Genomic DNA, 14,765 nt, shown 5'->3' with positions numbered 1-14,765 from the left:
GGAGGTGAAGGAATCTGCATTGTAAGTCTCAATTTAATGTTCATCATTAACCCCTAATTCTTTATCTTGTGTGGAATTGTTTCCCTGACTGTCTCTGCATTATCCGCAGGGTAACTGTCAACTTGTAAGTCTGAAAATGTACATTGGAGATGAAGGAATCCGCATTTGATATTCAGAGACATTATGTTCAAATAAAGATGTTAAGTGCAAAGTGGTAATTTGTACATTATATTTTGTGTTTCAGATTCAACCTGTGACTGCCATGCCACAATTCAACAATAGACCAAGTTATTTGAGCAAAAAAACATTTTGAAAGCACTCTTTAAGTTGGTCATTCAAACTTTTCAAAGTATACAATCACATTTATTTATAAAGCCCTTCTTACATCAGCTGATGTCACAAAGTGCTGTACAGAAACCCAGCCTAAAACCCTAAACAGCAAGCAATGCAGGTGTAGAAGCACGGTGGCTAGGAAAAACTCCCTAGGGCATGCTGTTGTGATTTAGTGCTGAACTATGTAGTTCTATGCATTTAATTTTAATGTAGGCTAGCTACAGTACGTGGTATAAAAAGCTAAATGTTCCATTCGTAAAATACATGGCAACATACAATGTACAAAACATAAGGAACACCTTCCTAATATTGAGTTGCACCCCCTTTTGCCCTCGGAACAGCCTCAATTCGTCGGGGGATGGACTCTACAATGTGTCGAAAGTGTTCCACAGGTTCATGTTGACTCCAATGCTTCCCACAGTTGTGTGAAGTTGGCTGGATGTCCTTTGGGTGGTGGACCATTCTTGATACACGCGGGAAACTGTTGAGTGTGAAAAACCCAGCAGCGTTGCAGTTCTTGACACACTCAAACCGGTACGTCTGACACCTATTACCATACCCCGTTCAAAGGCACTTCAATATTTTGCCCATTCACCTTCTGAATGGCACACAACCACAATCTATGTCTCAAGGCTTAAAAATCCTTCTTTAACCTGTTTCCTCCCCTTCATCTACACTGATTGAAGTATATTTAACAAATGACATCATTAAGGGAGCATAGCTTTCACCTGGATTCACCTGGTCAGTCTATGTCATGGAAATGGGTCCTAATGTTTTGTACACTCAGTGTCTATTTAAGCAATGAGGCCCGAGAGGGGTGTGGTATATTGCCAATATACCACGGCTAAGAGCTGTTTATATCCACGACGCAACACCTTGCTAGGACACAGCCCTTAGCCGTGGTATATTGACCATATATGATAAACCCAGAGGTGCATCATTGCTATTATAAACTAGTTACCAACATAATTAGAGCAGTAAAAACAAATGTTTAGTCATACCCATGGTATACGGTCTGATATACCACGGCAAACCACCCAGTTTGTAATTCTGAAATATATTTGGGAATATATTTTACAACCAACCACAGCATACTGTCAAAATCTATTTCCACAGCATATATTTAAATACAGAAACATATGTAGAAATATATGAAAACAGAATTTTTTTTAATGGCTTAAACATATATTTATATCTGTAATTTACATACACTTAAATACATGTACATATATGTTGGTTGTTAAAATCTAGGTTATTATATACTTTTTCTGTATGGGCTACTAAACCCATATCAAACCAAAGTTGTACCCAAGCTGCTGGGTTTAGCCTATATTGTGCAGCAGCATCAAGCTGGTGTTCTGATTGGAGAGTGTACCCAGCTAGCAAATAACCAAAGGAGAACCTTCTGGGAACATTACGGGTACGTTCTGTGTTTGCTGGGGAGACCTCAGCTGGAAGGTAGCAGAGCGGGGCCGGATGATGCGAGCATCTCCTATGCAGCCAGGTCATTACATCACAGCTAGCTAGCTAAACCCCCTGAGACAAGTGGGGAACATCTGGCCAAGACAGGATATAAATAGACCTTGAGATCTGGGCCTACACCTCCCTTTCTTATGCTTCTCTGGATGCCTTGTGCCTTGGTCTACAGCAGGGATATCATGCAGACGGATACAACAGCTAGAAATGTAACATGTCTTTTTATATCTGAACACCTCTAGCCTCTACTAGCTTCAGGGATGTTTGATTTGGGCATATCTATGTGCATTTCCGCCATAATCAGAGCTTGGAACGAAGCAAAGATAGAAAAATAGACAGCAGAGCAGTAAGAGCATTTACAAGAGAGGGTAGTACTAGTTCATCTCTAACGCAGGATCTATCTCGTGAAGAGATCTCCAAACACAATGTTAATGATGAGAGCCTACTGATCCAGCTAGTTCAGAAGAAACACATCCTCCAGCCCCCATGCTTGGTGTCAAAATCAGAACATGAACAGATAGGGAAGGGATATGCCAGAATATCTGCTTCAATGGAGGCATAGGACGAAAGAGGAGGCCTGAGGATGCAGGGGGGTCTTTGTCAAACAACACCCACCACCACTTCTCACCCATAAACTCAAGAGACACTGCACTCCCTTCTACGCAACAGGCTTTGTTTCATTGTAGCTGCCTGCCTACACAGGGAGGCTTCTGCTTTGGATCACAGAGGCTGGAAGGTGGCTAGGGTACAGCTGCTCTGGCAAACACTCGAAAGTCAGGAAGTTTCTATGCAAATAGGGCCTTTTGGGTTGGCCTTAGAAAAATAGAGTTAGTGTCACCATGACGACCAAGGGCCGTTTCACGGCTGACCTACACCGTCACGGGACAGGAGCCCATCTTTGAGCGTGCAAATGGTGTAGAAGAGTTTATGAGCCACGATGCTCTGTGATGACATCAATGATGCCCTGCATCTACATGGTGACATCATCTTGAGGCTAGAGAGCTTTCTCTTTTCCCCCTGCATTTTATAAATAGCTATGAAAAAAATGTAACTCTTCAACCCGAGGTTATCATATTAGGGAAGCTGCTTTTCAAGTGGCACTTCAAATCAGCAGAGTTTAATGAATGAATTGCATAATATGGTAATTTAGCAGATATCTTTTTCCAAAGCGGATTACAGAGAAGCCAACCTTGACAGTGACACATATAGGTCAATTCAGTGTACTATATCTGTCCCACGCAGGATTTGAACTCAGTGAACCATTGGAATCATAGTGTCATTAGCTAGCCTTGCAGCCCACCTTGCTGTCCAGTTTCTTCATAGTGACCAGGTCCAGGGACTTGAGGGAGTGTCCGGTGGGCGCGATGAAGTACAGACAGGCATGGATGCGTGTGTCATGGTAGCTGTGTAACGTGCGCTTGATTTTCAGCTCCTCCTGCAGATAGGCCTCAAACTGGGTGTCGATAAACTCCACAATAGACTTGTAGCTGAGGAGAGAAAAGCATGTGTTTCAAGGTGTTATAAACACACCATAAACAGCTGATAAGGAAACCGGAATAAAGATGTAGCTGTGCACCAAAAAGAGAAAATGTGTCTTACTATAGTCATATAGGATTATGGGTAGGCTATACCTTTACCTTTCCACCACCATAGAATACGAGAGGGTGTTGTAAAGCCTCTCTTAAAGGGATTTTGGCAATGAAGCCCTTTACCTATTTCCCCAGAGTCAGGCGAACTTATGGATACCATTTTTATGTCTCTGCATCCAGTATGCCAGCAGACACACACATGGTTAATCTGACTCTGGGGGAGTAGATAAAGGGCTTCAATGACCAAAATCCAGAAGTATCCCTTTAAGTGAGAGATTTAAGCCAGTTTGTACTTTAATCCCAGAGTGTTGTCAGTGGGAGGTAGCTAGATGCTAAGTGAGTACAGCTCAGCTCCATAATAGTGATCTGCTGATCCATCATTCAGCTGAGCTGGGTCTCATTAGCTGGGAGTCATCAGGCAGAACATGGTGGGGAAGAGACGTGGGAGCGCACGGATCAGGGAGCAGAGGAGAGGCATACCATCACCAAGGAAGGGGAAGATTCACCGCACAGCCGAAGGCGGATAGGAACCTCTGATTAAACACAGGTTTTACCTCTGCCCTTCAACACACACACGTGTGAGTGCACAAACACACACACATGTGAGTGCACAGACACACACACACACCGCTTCCCACACACCTCTTCCCACTTCCACTCCCCCTCATAACAAAACTCATCCGAGGTAAACTGCTAGCCCTTAGCTCACCCTCATCCAGCCACCATTTGATAGTGATGTGAAGCAGTTTGAACCTGGAGCGCTGACCTACATGAGGGTTCCTGTAACTAGCACAGCGTCCCCCTCGGGGCCCTAACCAGAGCAGCTAGAGAGGTCTGGGACAGACTGAGGACTGAGATTAGAGAGAGCTGCCTGGTGCTCATATGACATCATCCATCCTCTCTCTGATCTCTCATGATGAGGAATGAGGTTCACATGACAGGAGGGAGGGAGAATTTAGCCCTTGAGACTCCTGGCTCAAGTGTCAGACTACTGTTATCCATATTGTCTAACAATAAATCTATCAGTGACTCACTGTTTTCATAAGGTATGGGAGAGGCATCATAAGAGTAGTACCTAAAGTTCCACCAGACTCCAAAGGGGATGACCTCAAGTCCACACATCATAGGGGGCATCTCAGACACATGAAGCGGAACCTGGGGCTTTAATCCCAAAAACAGACAGATAGACAGACAGACATACAGTATATTCATGTTTATCTACATCATTGTCTCTCACCTGTCCTCTTTGTTGATCTGGTCTCCAAAGCCCACAGTGTTGACCACGGTCAGCATGAGGCGCACATTGCTCTCCTGGAGCTCGTAGGTGTTGGACTTGAGCTGCACGCCCGGCTGGTTGTGCTGGGTGGGTTCGCCCTCGAACTTGGTGTTGAACAGGGTGTCCATGAGAGTGGACTTTCCCAGGCCCGTCTCCCCTAAAATACACACATACCTTTCGGTTCATTCACCATTGTGTCATTTTTTTGTGGACTCTACTATCTGGAGTTTGGGTTTGTGTGAGATAGTTTTACTAAGCTCATTAGGCATTCATAAGCTATATTCTTCTAGAGTCAATGGGTATAGGTTACAGTACATCATTAATGGAAATTAGCATTGAACAGCAGGGAATATTCCAGATTGGGCCATTGTCAGAATAAATGTGGCTTTAAAATATTCTCCCATACTGTACATTACAGGATTTAGTACATCCTGTTGAAAATACTTCAGTTTTACCATTTGGACTCGGGCTGCAGAGCAGATCTCTCTAATGCCACCAGAATGTTAATTATATGGACTCTTCCCATTTGTCACTTCCCTATACATTTAGCTATGTGAGCCCCTCCCTCTGACTACATTGAATGGGACATCTTGCAGCGGCGCAGCACAACAAGCTAATCCTATGTCCACCAGAGTTGATATCTAGAGCAGACCATCCTAAAAATGGCTGCATGGGTCTGAGTCACGGATGTCCTGCGTTCTGACAAACTCACACTGTTCAAAGCTGTCAGTCGAATGAGAAGGCACCTTCCTTTCCCAGTGCAAGAAAATCTAGTTGTACATCCCAAATGGCACCGTATTCACTAAGTAGTGTACTATATAGGGAATAGGGTGCCATTTGGGATGCTACCCTAGGCTTACTTCTGTTCATCAGACACCACATCTACACTCAGAGCACGCAGAGCTCTACACTGCCAACGATATATTAGTCTTCCTTTCACAAGGCATCAGGCTTTCACTCTGAGTGCACACTAAATAGTGTAGGGGGAGGGGGGGTAGAATGGAACAGCACAGTGCCAGATTCTCCCCTCCCATTTCCTGCATCTGAGGTTAAGTCCACCTCAGGTCATCGTCAAGATGTTTCCGTGGTCTCTCATCATCCTCATAGAAACGGCTGGATAAGCATCTCGCTTGGCAGGGACCCAAGCTGAACCCCATGCTAAAGATGGGGCCCTGACATCCAAAGGTTTCCATTTGAATGTACCAGCAAAAAGCATAAGAAATCTAAGTCTTGTGAAGACAAAATGTTTTGCTCTCGATTAAGTTCTTGCCACATGCCTCCGGATCACATTTCTGGGGCTTGAGCTGTAGGCAGGCCTGTGCAATTTTACAACAGCTTTGCTTTCTGGGATCCACACACACCAGACTTCATAGAGTAGACTGTAATAATAGAGGTTCTAGGGCTTCTGCCTTTGCTTTTGAATGTTTTGAGTGCCACTGATAACTTTCAAGTAATTTAGAGTATGGAAAGTTGAGAGAATTATATTATCTGTTTCCTACATTCAACAAAATTGACAAATTTGATAATTTGCTTTAAAATAAGGCTAATATATGAAAACTATATCTGTCAATAGGCAGGTTTCCATTAAGCCAGGTTTATTTAGACAAAAGCAATGTCACCAAAATAATGTTTGCGACATGTGTAATGGAAACGGCTGTCCAATCAAAAACGCGTCTTTTGACCAATGAGTAAAATGATATGTTCATTGTGTAGATAATACTCTAAGAAAACCCATGGTCCAAACCTCATCTCTATCCAAATATGTTCAAAACTTATTGACCGTTTTACCCTTGTAGTATGGCCAAAATTAGGGCGAATAAATAAACGGAGGCCAGAGAAAAATAGTGTGAGAATTAAGGCTAACTGACATCTTTCTTCTCCAATCCGGAGGACATAAAACAATATAGAGGTAAGATATAGATCTATATCGCTTTTGAGACATGACATTATCATAGTTTAGTATACACTGTTCATATTAATGCAAAGTTTGTGTTCTTTTTCCGAAGACTTCTTACAGAAACAAGCGTATCTCTGTGAAATGTCAATGGAGCGCTGAGCATACCACAAACGTTTTATTTCCAGTCTTTTACATTCAATTCAGCTCGTCATGCTAATTTAGATTTTTGCGAATCCGTGGAAACAACTTGAAGACGACGACCAAATTGTTTGGGTCGAGCAAGCGGCGCCGTTTTTGTTGAGAAAGCTGCGCCGCTCTGTAAACAGAGCTTGGTGCTCATTACCGGATATATTAGGTTACGAAGTGTGACCTTTTGGATATCATGTTAATGATATGGGCTAAAAAATATAGGACAAAACACATCACGACAAGAGAGACAACAACACTACATAAAAAGAGACCTAAGACAACATAGCAAGTCAGCAACACATGACAACACAGCATGGTAGCAACACAACATGACAACAAAATGGTAGCAGCACAAAACATGGTAGTAACATTACTGGGCACAGACAACAGCACAATGGGCAAGAAGGTATAGAGACAACAATACATCACGCAAAGCAGCCACAACTGTCAGTAAGAGTGTCCATGATTGAGTCTTTGAATGAAGAGATTGCGATAAAACTGTCCAGTTTGAGTGTTTGTTGCAGCTCGTTCCAGTCACTAGCTGCAGCGAACTGAATAGACGAGCGACCCAGGGATGTGTGTGCTTTGGGGACCTTTAACAGAATGTGACTGGCAGAACGGGTGTTGTATGTGGAGGATGAGGGCTGCAGTATATATCTCAGATAGGGGGGAGTGCAGAGATGTGTCCTATAAGGAGCACTGGTGGCAAATCTGATGGCTGAATGGTAAAGGACATCTAGCCGCTCGAGAGCACCATTACCTGACGATCTATACATTTAGTCTCCGTAATCTAGCATGGGTAGGTTGGTCATCTGAACTATGGTTAGTTTGGCAGCTTGGATGAGAGAGGAGCCATTACGATAGAGGAAACCAAGTCTAGATTTAACTTTAACCTGCAGCTTTGATATGTGCTGAGAGTAGGACAGTGTACCGTCTAGCCATACTCCCAAGTACTTGTATTGAGGTGACTACTTCAAGCTCTAAACTCTCAGAGGAGGTAATCACACCAATGGGGAGAGGGTCCTTCTTCTTACCTAACCACATTACCTTTGTTTTGGAGGTATTCAGAACCAGGTTAACGGCAGAGAAAACTTGCTGGATATTAAGAAAGCTTTGTTGTAGAGTGTTTAACACAACATCTGGGGAGGGGCCAGCTGAGTATAAAACGGCATGATCTGCATATAAATGGATGAGTGAGCTTACTGCTGCCTGAGCTATGTTGTTGATGTAAATTGAGAAGAGCGTGGGGCCTAGGATCAAGCCTTGGGGTACTCTCTTTGTGACAGGCAATGGCTGAGACAGCAGATGTTCTGGCTTTATACACTGCACTCTTTGAGAGAGTTAGTTAGCAAACCAAGCCAAAGACCCCTCAGAGACACAGTATCTAAAGTCTACAGTATCTAAAGCTTTAGCCAAGTCAATAAAAATAGCAGCACAACATTGCTTAGAATCAAGGGCAATGGTGACATCATTGAGGACCTTTAAGGTTGCAGTGAAACATCCATTACCTGAGCGGAAACCAGATTGCATACCAGAGCGAATACTATAGACATCAAGAAAGCCAGTCAGTTGATTATTGACAAGTTTTTCCAACACTTTTGATAAACAGGGCTAAATAGACATTGGCCTATAACAGTTAGGATCAGCTTGATCTCCCCCTTTAAATAAAGGACGAACCGTGGCTGCCTTCCAAGCAATGGGGAACTCCCCAGCGAGGAGAGAAAAAAAGGTTGGAGATGGGCGTGGTGATGATAGGGGCAGCAACTTTAAAGAAGAAAGGGTCTAAACTGTCTGACCCAGATGTTTTTTGGGGGTCAAGTTAAAGGAGCTCCTTTAGCACCTCGGACTCAGTGACCGCCTGCAGGGAGAAACTTTGTAGCGGGCAGGGGGAAAAGCGGGAGGAGCGTCGCATTAGAAGGGGTGAGAGATGAGGAAATGTTGGACGGGCAAGGAGGCATAGCTGAGTCAAATAGGAATCCTGACTTAATGAAGTGGTAATTAAAGAGTTCAGCAATGTGCTTCTTTTCTTGTCAGTAAAAACCACATCAACAACATTGAGGGACATGGGCAGCTGTGAGGAGGAGGGTTTATTCTCCAGGTCTTTAACTGTTTTCCAGAACTTCTTTGGGTTAGACCCACAGAGAGAGAACTGCTCCTTAAAGTAACTAACTTTGGCCTTCCGGATAGCCTGAGTGCACGTATTTCTCATTTGCCTGAACGAGAGCCAGTCAGCCTGAGTATGCGTGTGCCGAGCCTTTCGCCAAATGCAATTCTTGAGATGGAGTAACTCTGCAAGATCACGGTTGAACCAGGGGCTGAACCTGTTTTTAATTCAAAATGTCTTTATGGGGGCGTGTTTGTTAACAATACCACTGAAAATATTAAAAAAGAATGTCCAAGCATCTTCGATAGAGGGTATCAAGCTGATTCTATACCATATACAGAGGCCAGTACATGAAGGAAGACTTGCTCGTTAACGTTTTTTAGCAAGCATTTATGACAAATCAGGACAGGTCATTTCACAGAGCAGCCATTACGAACACAGGCTGTAAAACAGTGACCACTAAGGTCATTACAGAAAACACCAGACTGATACCTATTAGGATTATTTGTGAGGATAACATCGAGGAGAGTAGCCTTTTCTGGGTGTTTGGAGTCATACCTTGTGGGACTGGTAATAATCTAAGAAAGATTTAGGGAGTCCCATTGCTTTTGGTAATAATCTAAGAAAGATTTAGGGAGTCCCATTGCTTTTGGTAATAATCTAAGAAAGATTTAGGGAGTCCCATTGCTTTAAGACTTGGTCAGGTGGTTTAAGCATGTCCCAGTTTAGGTCATTGAAATGTTAGCACATGAACATTTTTTCAACATGTAAAATTACTTTTAATCCTTCCGTCTACATATTTGAAGACATGGCATATGGGCTTGTAGTGAGATACCCAATGGGCTGGACGATTCATTCTCATCACTCATTTTGAAAAAACGTATACCAAAAACTTGGAAATCAAACCGCCATCGTTAACACAATTAAAAAATTGGATTTATTATTTAAATATTTAAATAGCATAGGCAACAGAGAAAAACAAATGGATACAATTTAAGGCCAAGTGGCAAACACTAAAGCAGGCACTAGGGATGGGAGCATGCAGGCACTAGAAGCCTGGGTTTTCTGCACGATAACACTAGAAGCTTATTACCTCAAATGTATCAATTGAAAGTGTGGGTTCACAGCTCTTATCCAGCCAGATGTGTTGGTCATTACTGAGCCATGGTTAAGAAAGAGTATTCTGAACACTGATGTTAGCCTTTCTAGTTATTACCTTTTTCGACAAGACAGATCTTCCAAAGCTGGTGGAACGTCAATGTTTACCAAGAAACCCGGTCAGTGCTCGGTTGTCTCCACAATTTGATTTGCTGGTTTTAAGCATTAAGCAAATAGCTCTTTGTTGACTGTTGCTGGGTGTTATCATCCATCATCAACACCGACCTGTACCCTACCTGCCCTAAGCTCTCTCCTGGCCCCACTAAGTCTGAATTTGTGCTGCTAGGTGACATAAAATGGGAAATGCATAAACCACCTTCCTTCATGGCCTGGCCTGAATTTGTATAGAATCCGCTTGATCCCCTCTGTCGAAGATTCTTGAATCCGCTTGATCCCCTCTGTCGAAGATTCTTGAATCCGCTTGATCCCCTCTGTCGAAGATTCTTGAATCCGCTTGATCCCCTCTGTCGAAGATTCTTGAATCCGCTTGATCCCCTCTGTCGAAGATTCTTGAATCCGCTTGATCCCCTCTGTCGAAGATTCTTGAATCCGCTTGATCCCCTCTGTCGAAGATTCTTGAATCCGCTTGATCCCCTCTGTCGAAGATTATTGGACCTTCTTTTTTTATTATTTTCAGTGGTATTGTTAACAAGCACGCACCACTAACCCCGCACCACTGCTCCGTGAAGACCTGGATAATAAACCCTCCTCTTCACAGCTGCCCATGTCCCTTAATGTTGATGTGGCTGTTACTGACAAGGAGCGTATGGCTGACCTCTTTGTTGGATGCCTCTTTGCCAATCAAACACTTCCTCATCTCCCAGCCCTTCTAATCTGACTAGTCCTGATGCTTCTCCCTCTTTTCCCCCTGCCCCCCTACACAGCTTCTCCCTGCAGGCGTTCACTGATTTTGTGGTGCTAAAGGAGCTCCTTAAACTTGACCCCAAAAAAAAACATCTGGCTCAGATGATTTAGATCCTTTCTTCTTTAAGGTTGCTGCCCCTATCATCACCAAGCTTGTCTCTCCTCTCTGGGAATGTTCCCAGTGCTTGGAAGGCAGCCATGGTGCATCCTTTGTTTAAAGGGGAGATTAAGCTGATCCTAACTGTTATATTTTGCCCTGTTTATCAAAAATGTTGGAAAAACTTGTCAATAATAAACTGACTGGCTTTCTTGATGTCTATAGTATTCTCACTGGTATGCAATCTGGTTTCCGCTCAGGTTATGGATGTGTCACTGCAACCTTAAAGGTCCTCAATGATGTCACCACTGCCCTTGACTCTAAGCAATGTTGTGCTGCTATTATACATCCCTGGGTCGCTCCTCTTCTCAGTTCAGCTAGACTGAAACGAGCTGTAAAAACAACACTCAAACTGGACAGTTTTATCTCCATCTCCACATTCAAAGACTCAATCATGGACACTCTAGCTGACAGTGGCTGCTTCGCCTGATTATTGTTGTCGCTACCTTTTGCCTTTCGTGCTGTCTGTGCCTAACAATGTTTGTACCATGTGGTGCTGCTGCCATGTGGTGCTGCTGCTTCTCTATATAGTGTTGTGGTGTCTCTCTTTATGTGGTGTTGTGGTGTCTCTGTTTGTGTAGTGTTGTGGTGTCTCTCTTTATGTGGTGTTGTGGTGTCTCTGTTTATGTGGTGTTGTGGTGTCTCTGTTTATGTAGTGTTGTGGTGTCTCTCTTTATGTGGTGTTGTGGTGTCTCTGTTTATGTAGTGTTGTGGTGTCTCTCTTTATGTAGTGTTGTGGTGTCTCTGTTTATGTGGTGTTGTGGTGTCTCTGTTTATGTAGTGTTGTGGTGTCTCTCTTTATGTAGTATTGTGGTGTCTCTCTTTATGTGGTGTTGTGGTGTCTCTCTTTATGTAGTGTTGTGGTGTCTCTCTTTATGTGGTGTTGTGGTGTCTCTCTTTATGTGGTGGTGGGGTGTCTCTGTTTATGTAGTGTTGTGGTGTCTCTCTTTATGTAGTGTTGTGGTGTCTCTCTTTATGTGGTGTTGTGGTGTCTCTCTTTATGTAGTGTTGTGGTGTCTCTCTTTATGTAGTGTTGTGGTGTTTCTCTTTATGTAGTGTTGTGGTGTCTCTCGTTATGTAGTATTGTGGTGTCTCTCTTTATGTGGTGGTGGGGTGACTCTGTTTATGTAGTGTTGTGGTGTCTCTCTTTATGTAGTGTTGTGGTGTCTCTCTTTATGTAGTGTTGTGGTGTCTCTCTTTATGTGGTGTTGTGGTGTCTCTCTTTATGTGGTGGTGGGGTGTCTCTGTTTATGTGGTGTTGTGGTGTCTCTCTTTATGTAGTGTTGTGGTGTCTCTCTTTATGTAGTGTTGTGGTGTCTCTCTTTATGTAGTGTTGTGGTGTCTCTCTTTATGTAGTGTTGTGGTGTCTCTGTTTATGTAGTGTTGTGGTGTCTCTCTTTATGTAGTATTGTGGTGTCTCTCTTTATGTGGTGTTGTGGTGTCTCTCTTTATGTAGTGTTGTGGTGTCTCTCTTTATGTAGTGTTGTGGTGTCTCTGTTTATGTAGTGTTGTGGTGTCTCTCTTTATGTAGTGTTGTGGTGTCTCTCTTTATGTAGTGTTGTGGTGTCTCTCTTTATGTGGTGTTGTGGTGTCTCTCTTTATGTAGTGTTGTGGTGTCTCTCTTTATGTGGTGGTGGGGTGTCTCTGTTTATGTAGTGTTGTGGTGTCTCTCTTTATGTGGTGTTGTGGTGTCTCTGTTTATGTAGTGTTGTGGTGTCTCTCTTTATGTAGTGTTGTGGTGTCTCTGTTTATGTAGTGTTGTGGTGTCTCTCTTTATGTAGTGTTGTGGTGTCTCTCTTTATGTAGTGTTGTGGTGTCTCTCTTTATGTGGTGTTGTGGTGTCTCTCTTTATGTAGTGTTGTGGTGTCTCTCTTTATGTGGTGTTGTGATGTCTCTCTTTATGTGGTGTTGTGGTGTCTCTCTTTATGTAGTGTTGTGGTGTCTCTGTTTATGTAGTGTTGTGGTGTCTCTCTTTATGTAGTGTTGTGGTGTCTCTGTTTATGTTGTGTTGTGGTGTCTCTCTTTATGTAGTGTTGTGGTGTCTCTCTTTATGTAGTATTGTGGTGTCTCTCTTTATGTGGTGTTGTGGTGTCTCTCTTTATGTAGTATTGTGGTGTCTCTCTTTATGTGGTGTTGTGGTGTCTCTCTTTATGTAGTGTTGTGGTGTCTCTCTTTATGTGGTGTTGTGGTGTCTCTCTTTATGTGGTGGTGGGGTGTCTCTGTTTATGTAGTGTTGTGGTGTCTCTCTTTATGTAGTGTTGTGGTGTCTCTCTTTATGTGGTGTTGTGGTGTCTCTCTTTATGTAGTGTTGTGGTGTCTCTCTTTATGTAGTGTTGTGGTGTCTCTCTTTATGTAGTGTTGTGGTGTCTCTCTTTATGTAGTATTGTGGTGTCTCTCTTTATGTGGTGGTGGGGTGTCTCTGTTTATGTAGTGTTGTGGTGTCTCTCTTTATGTAGTGTTGTGGTGTCTCTCTTTATGTGGTGTTGTGGTGTCTCTCTTTATGTGGTGGTGGGGTGTCTCTGTTTATGTAGTGTTGTGGTGTCTCTCTTTATGTAGTGTTGTGGTGTCTCTCTTTATGTAGTGTTGTGGTGTCTCTCTTTATGTAGTGTTGTGGTGTCTCTCTTTATGTAGTGTTGTGGTGTCTCTGTTTATGTAGTGTTGTGGTGTCTCTCTTTATGTAGTATTGTGGTGTCTCTCTTTATGTGGTGTTGTGGTGTCTCTCTTTATGTAGTGTTGTGGTGTCTCTCTTTATGTGGTGTTGTGGTGTCTCTCTTTATGTGGTGGTGGGGTGTCTCTGTTTATGTAGTGTTGTGGTGTCTCTCTTTATGTGGTGTTGTGGTGTCTCTGTTTATGTAGTGTTGTGGTGTCTCTCTTTATGTAGTGTTGTGGTGTCTCTGTTTATGTAGTGTTGTGGTGTCTCTCTTTATGTAGTGTTGTGGTGTCTCTCTTTATGTAGTGTTGTGGTGTCTCTCTTTATGTGGTGTTGTGGTGTCTCTCTTTATGTAGTGTTGTGGTGTCTCTCTTTATGTGGTGTTGTGGTGTCTCTCTTTATGTAGTGTTGTGGTGTCTCTCTTTATGTAGTGTTGTGGTGTCTCTCTTTATGTAGTGTTGTGGTGTCTCTCTTTATGTAGTGTTGTGGTGTCTCTCTTTATGTAGTGTTGTGGTGTCTCTCTTTATGTGGTGTTGTGGTGTCTCTCTTTATGTAGTGTTGTGGTGTCTCTCTTTATGTAGTGTTGTGGTGTCTCTGTTTATGTGGTGTTGTGGTGTCTCTCTTTATGTAGTGTTGTGGTGTCTCTGTTTATGTGGTGTTGTGGTGTCTCTCTTTATGTAGTGTTGTGGTGTCTCTCTTTATGTAGTGTTGTGGTGTCTCTGTTTATGTGGTGTTGTGATGTCTCTCTTTATGTAGTGTTGTGGTGTCTCTCTTTATGTAGTGTTGTGGTGTCTCTCTTTATGTAGTGTTGTGGTGTCTCTCTTTATGTAGTGTTGTGGTGTCTCTCTTTATGTAGTGTTGTGGTGTCTCTCTTTATGTAGTGTGGTGGTGTCTCTCTTTATGTATTGTTGTGTTGTCTCTGTTTATATAGTGTTGTGGTGTCTCTCTTTATGTAGTGTTGTGGTGTCTCTCTTTATGTAGTGTGGTGGTGTCTCTCTTTATGTGGTGTTGTGGTGTCTCTCTTTATGTGGTGTTGTGGTGTCTCTCTTTATGTAGTGTTGTGGTGTCTCTG

General features: G+C 43.0%; 1 protein-coding gene across 6 annotated transcripts in view; it reads right to left on the bottom strand.

Moving 5' to 3' along the window:
• The window catches only part of LOC109864886 (septin-6), a 45,642-nt gene that overhangs the window by 21,639 nt on the left and 9,238 nt on the right, over positions 1-14,765 (bottom strand). For all 6 annotated transcript variants that reach the window (XM_031797562.1, XM_031797560.1, XM_020452924.2 and 3 more), the window contains exons 3-4: positions 4,636-4,831; positions 3,110-3,296 (exon numbers count right to left, since the gene is read on the bottom strand). In XM_031797562.1, coding sequence (XP_031653422.1) covers positions 3,110-3,296; positions 4,636-4,831 — 383 coding nt within the window. The remainder of the gene's footprint in view (positions 1-3,109; positions 3,297-4,635; positions 4,832-14,765) is intronic.

This window comes from Oncorhynchus kisutch, linkage group LG19 (assembly GCF_002021735.2).
Source record: "Oncorhynchus kisutch isolate 150728-3 linkage group LG19, Okis_V2, whole genome shotgun sequence".
Taxonomy (NCBI): Eukaryota; Metazoa; Chordata; class Actinopteri; order Salmoniformes; family Salmonidae; genus Oncorhynchus; species Oncorhynchus kisutch.
This window is presented reverse-complemented; position numbering and strand designations above follow the sequence as displayed.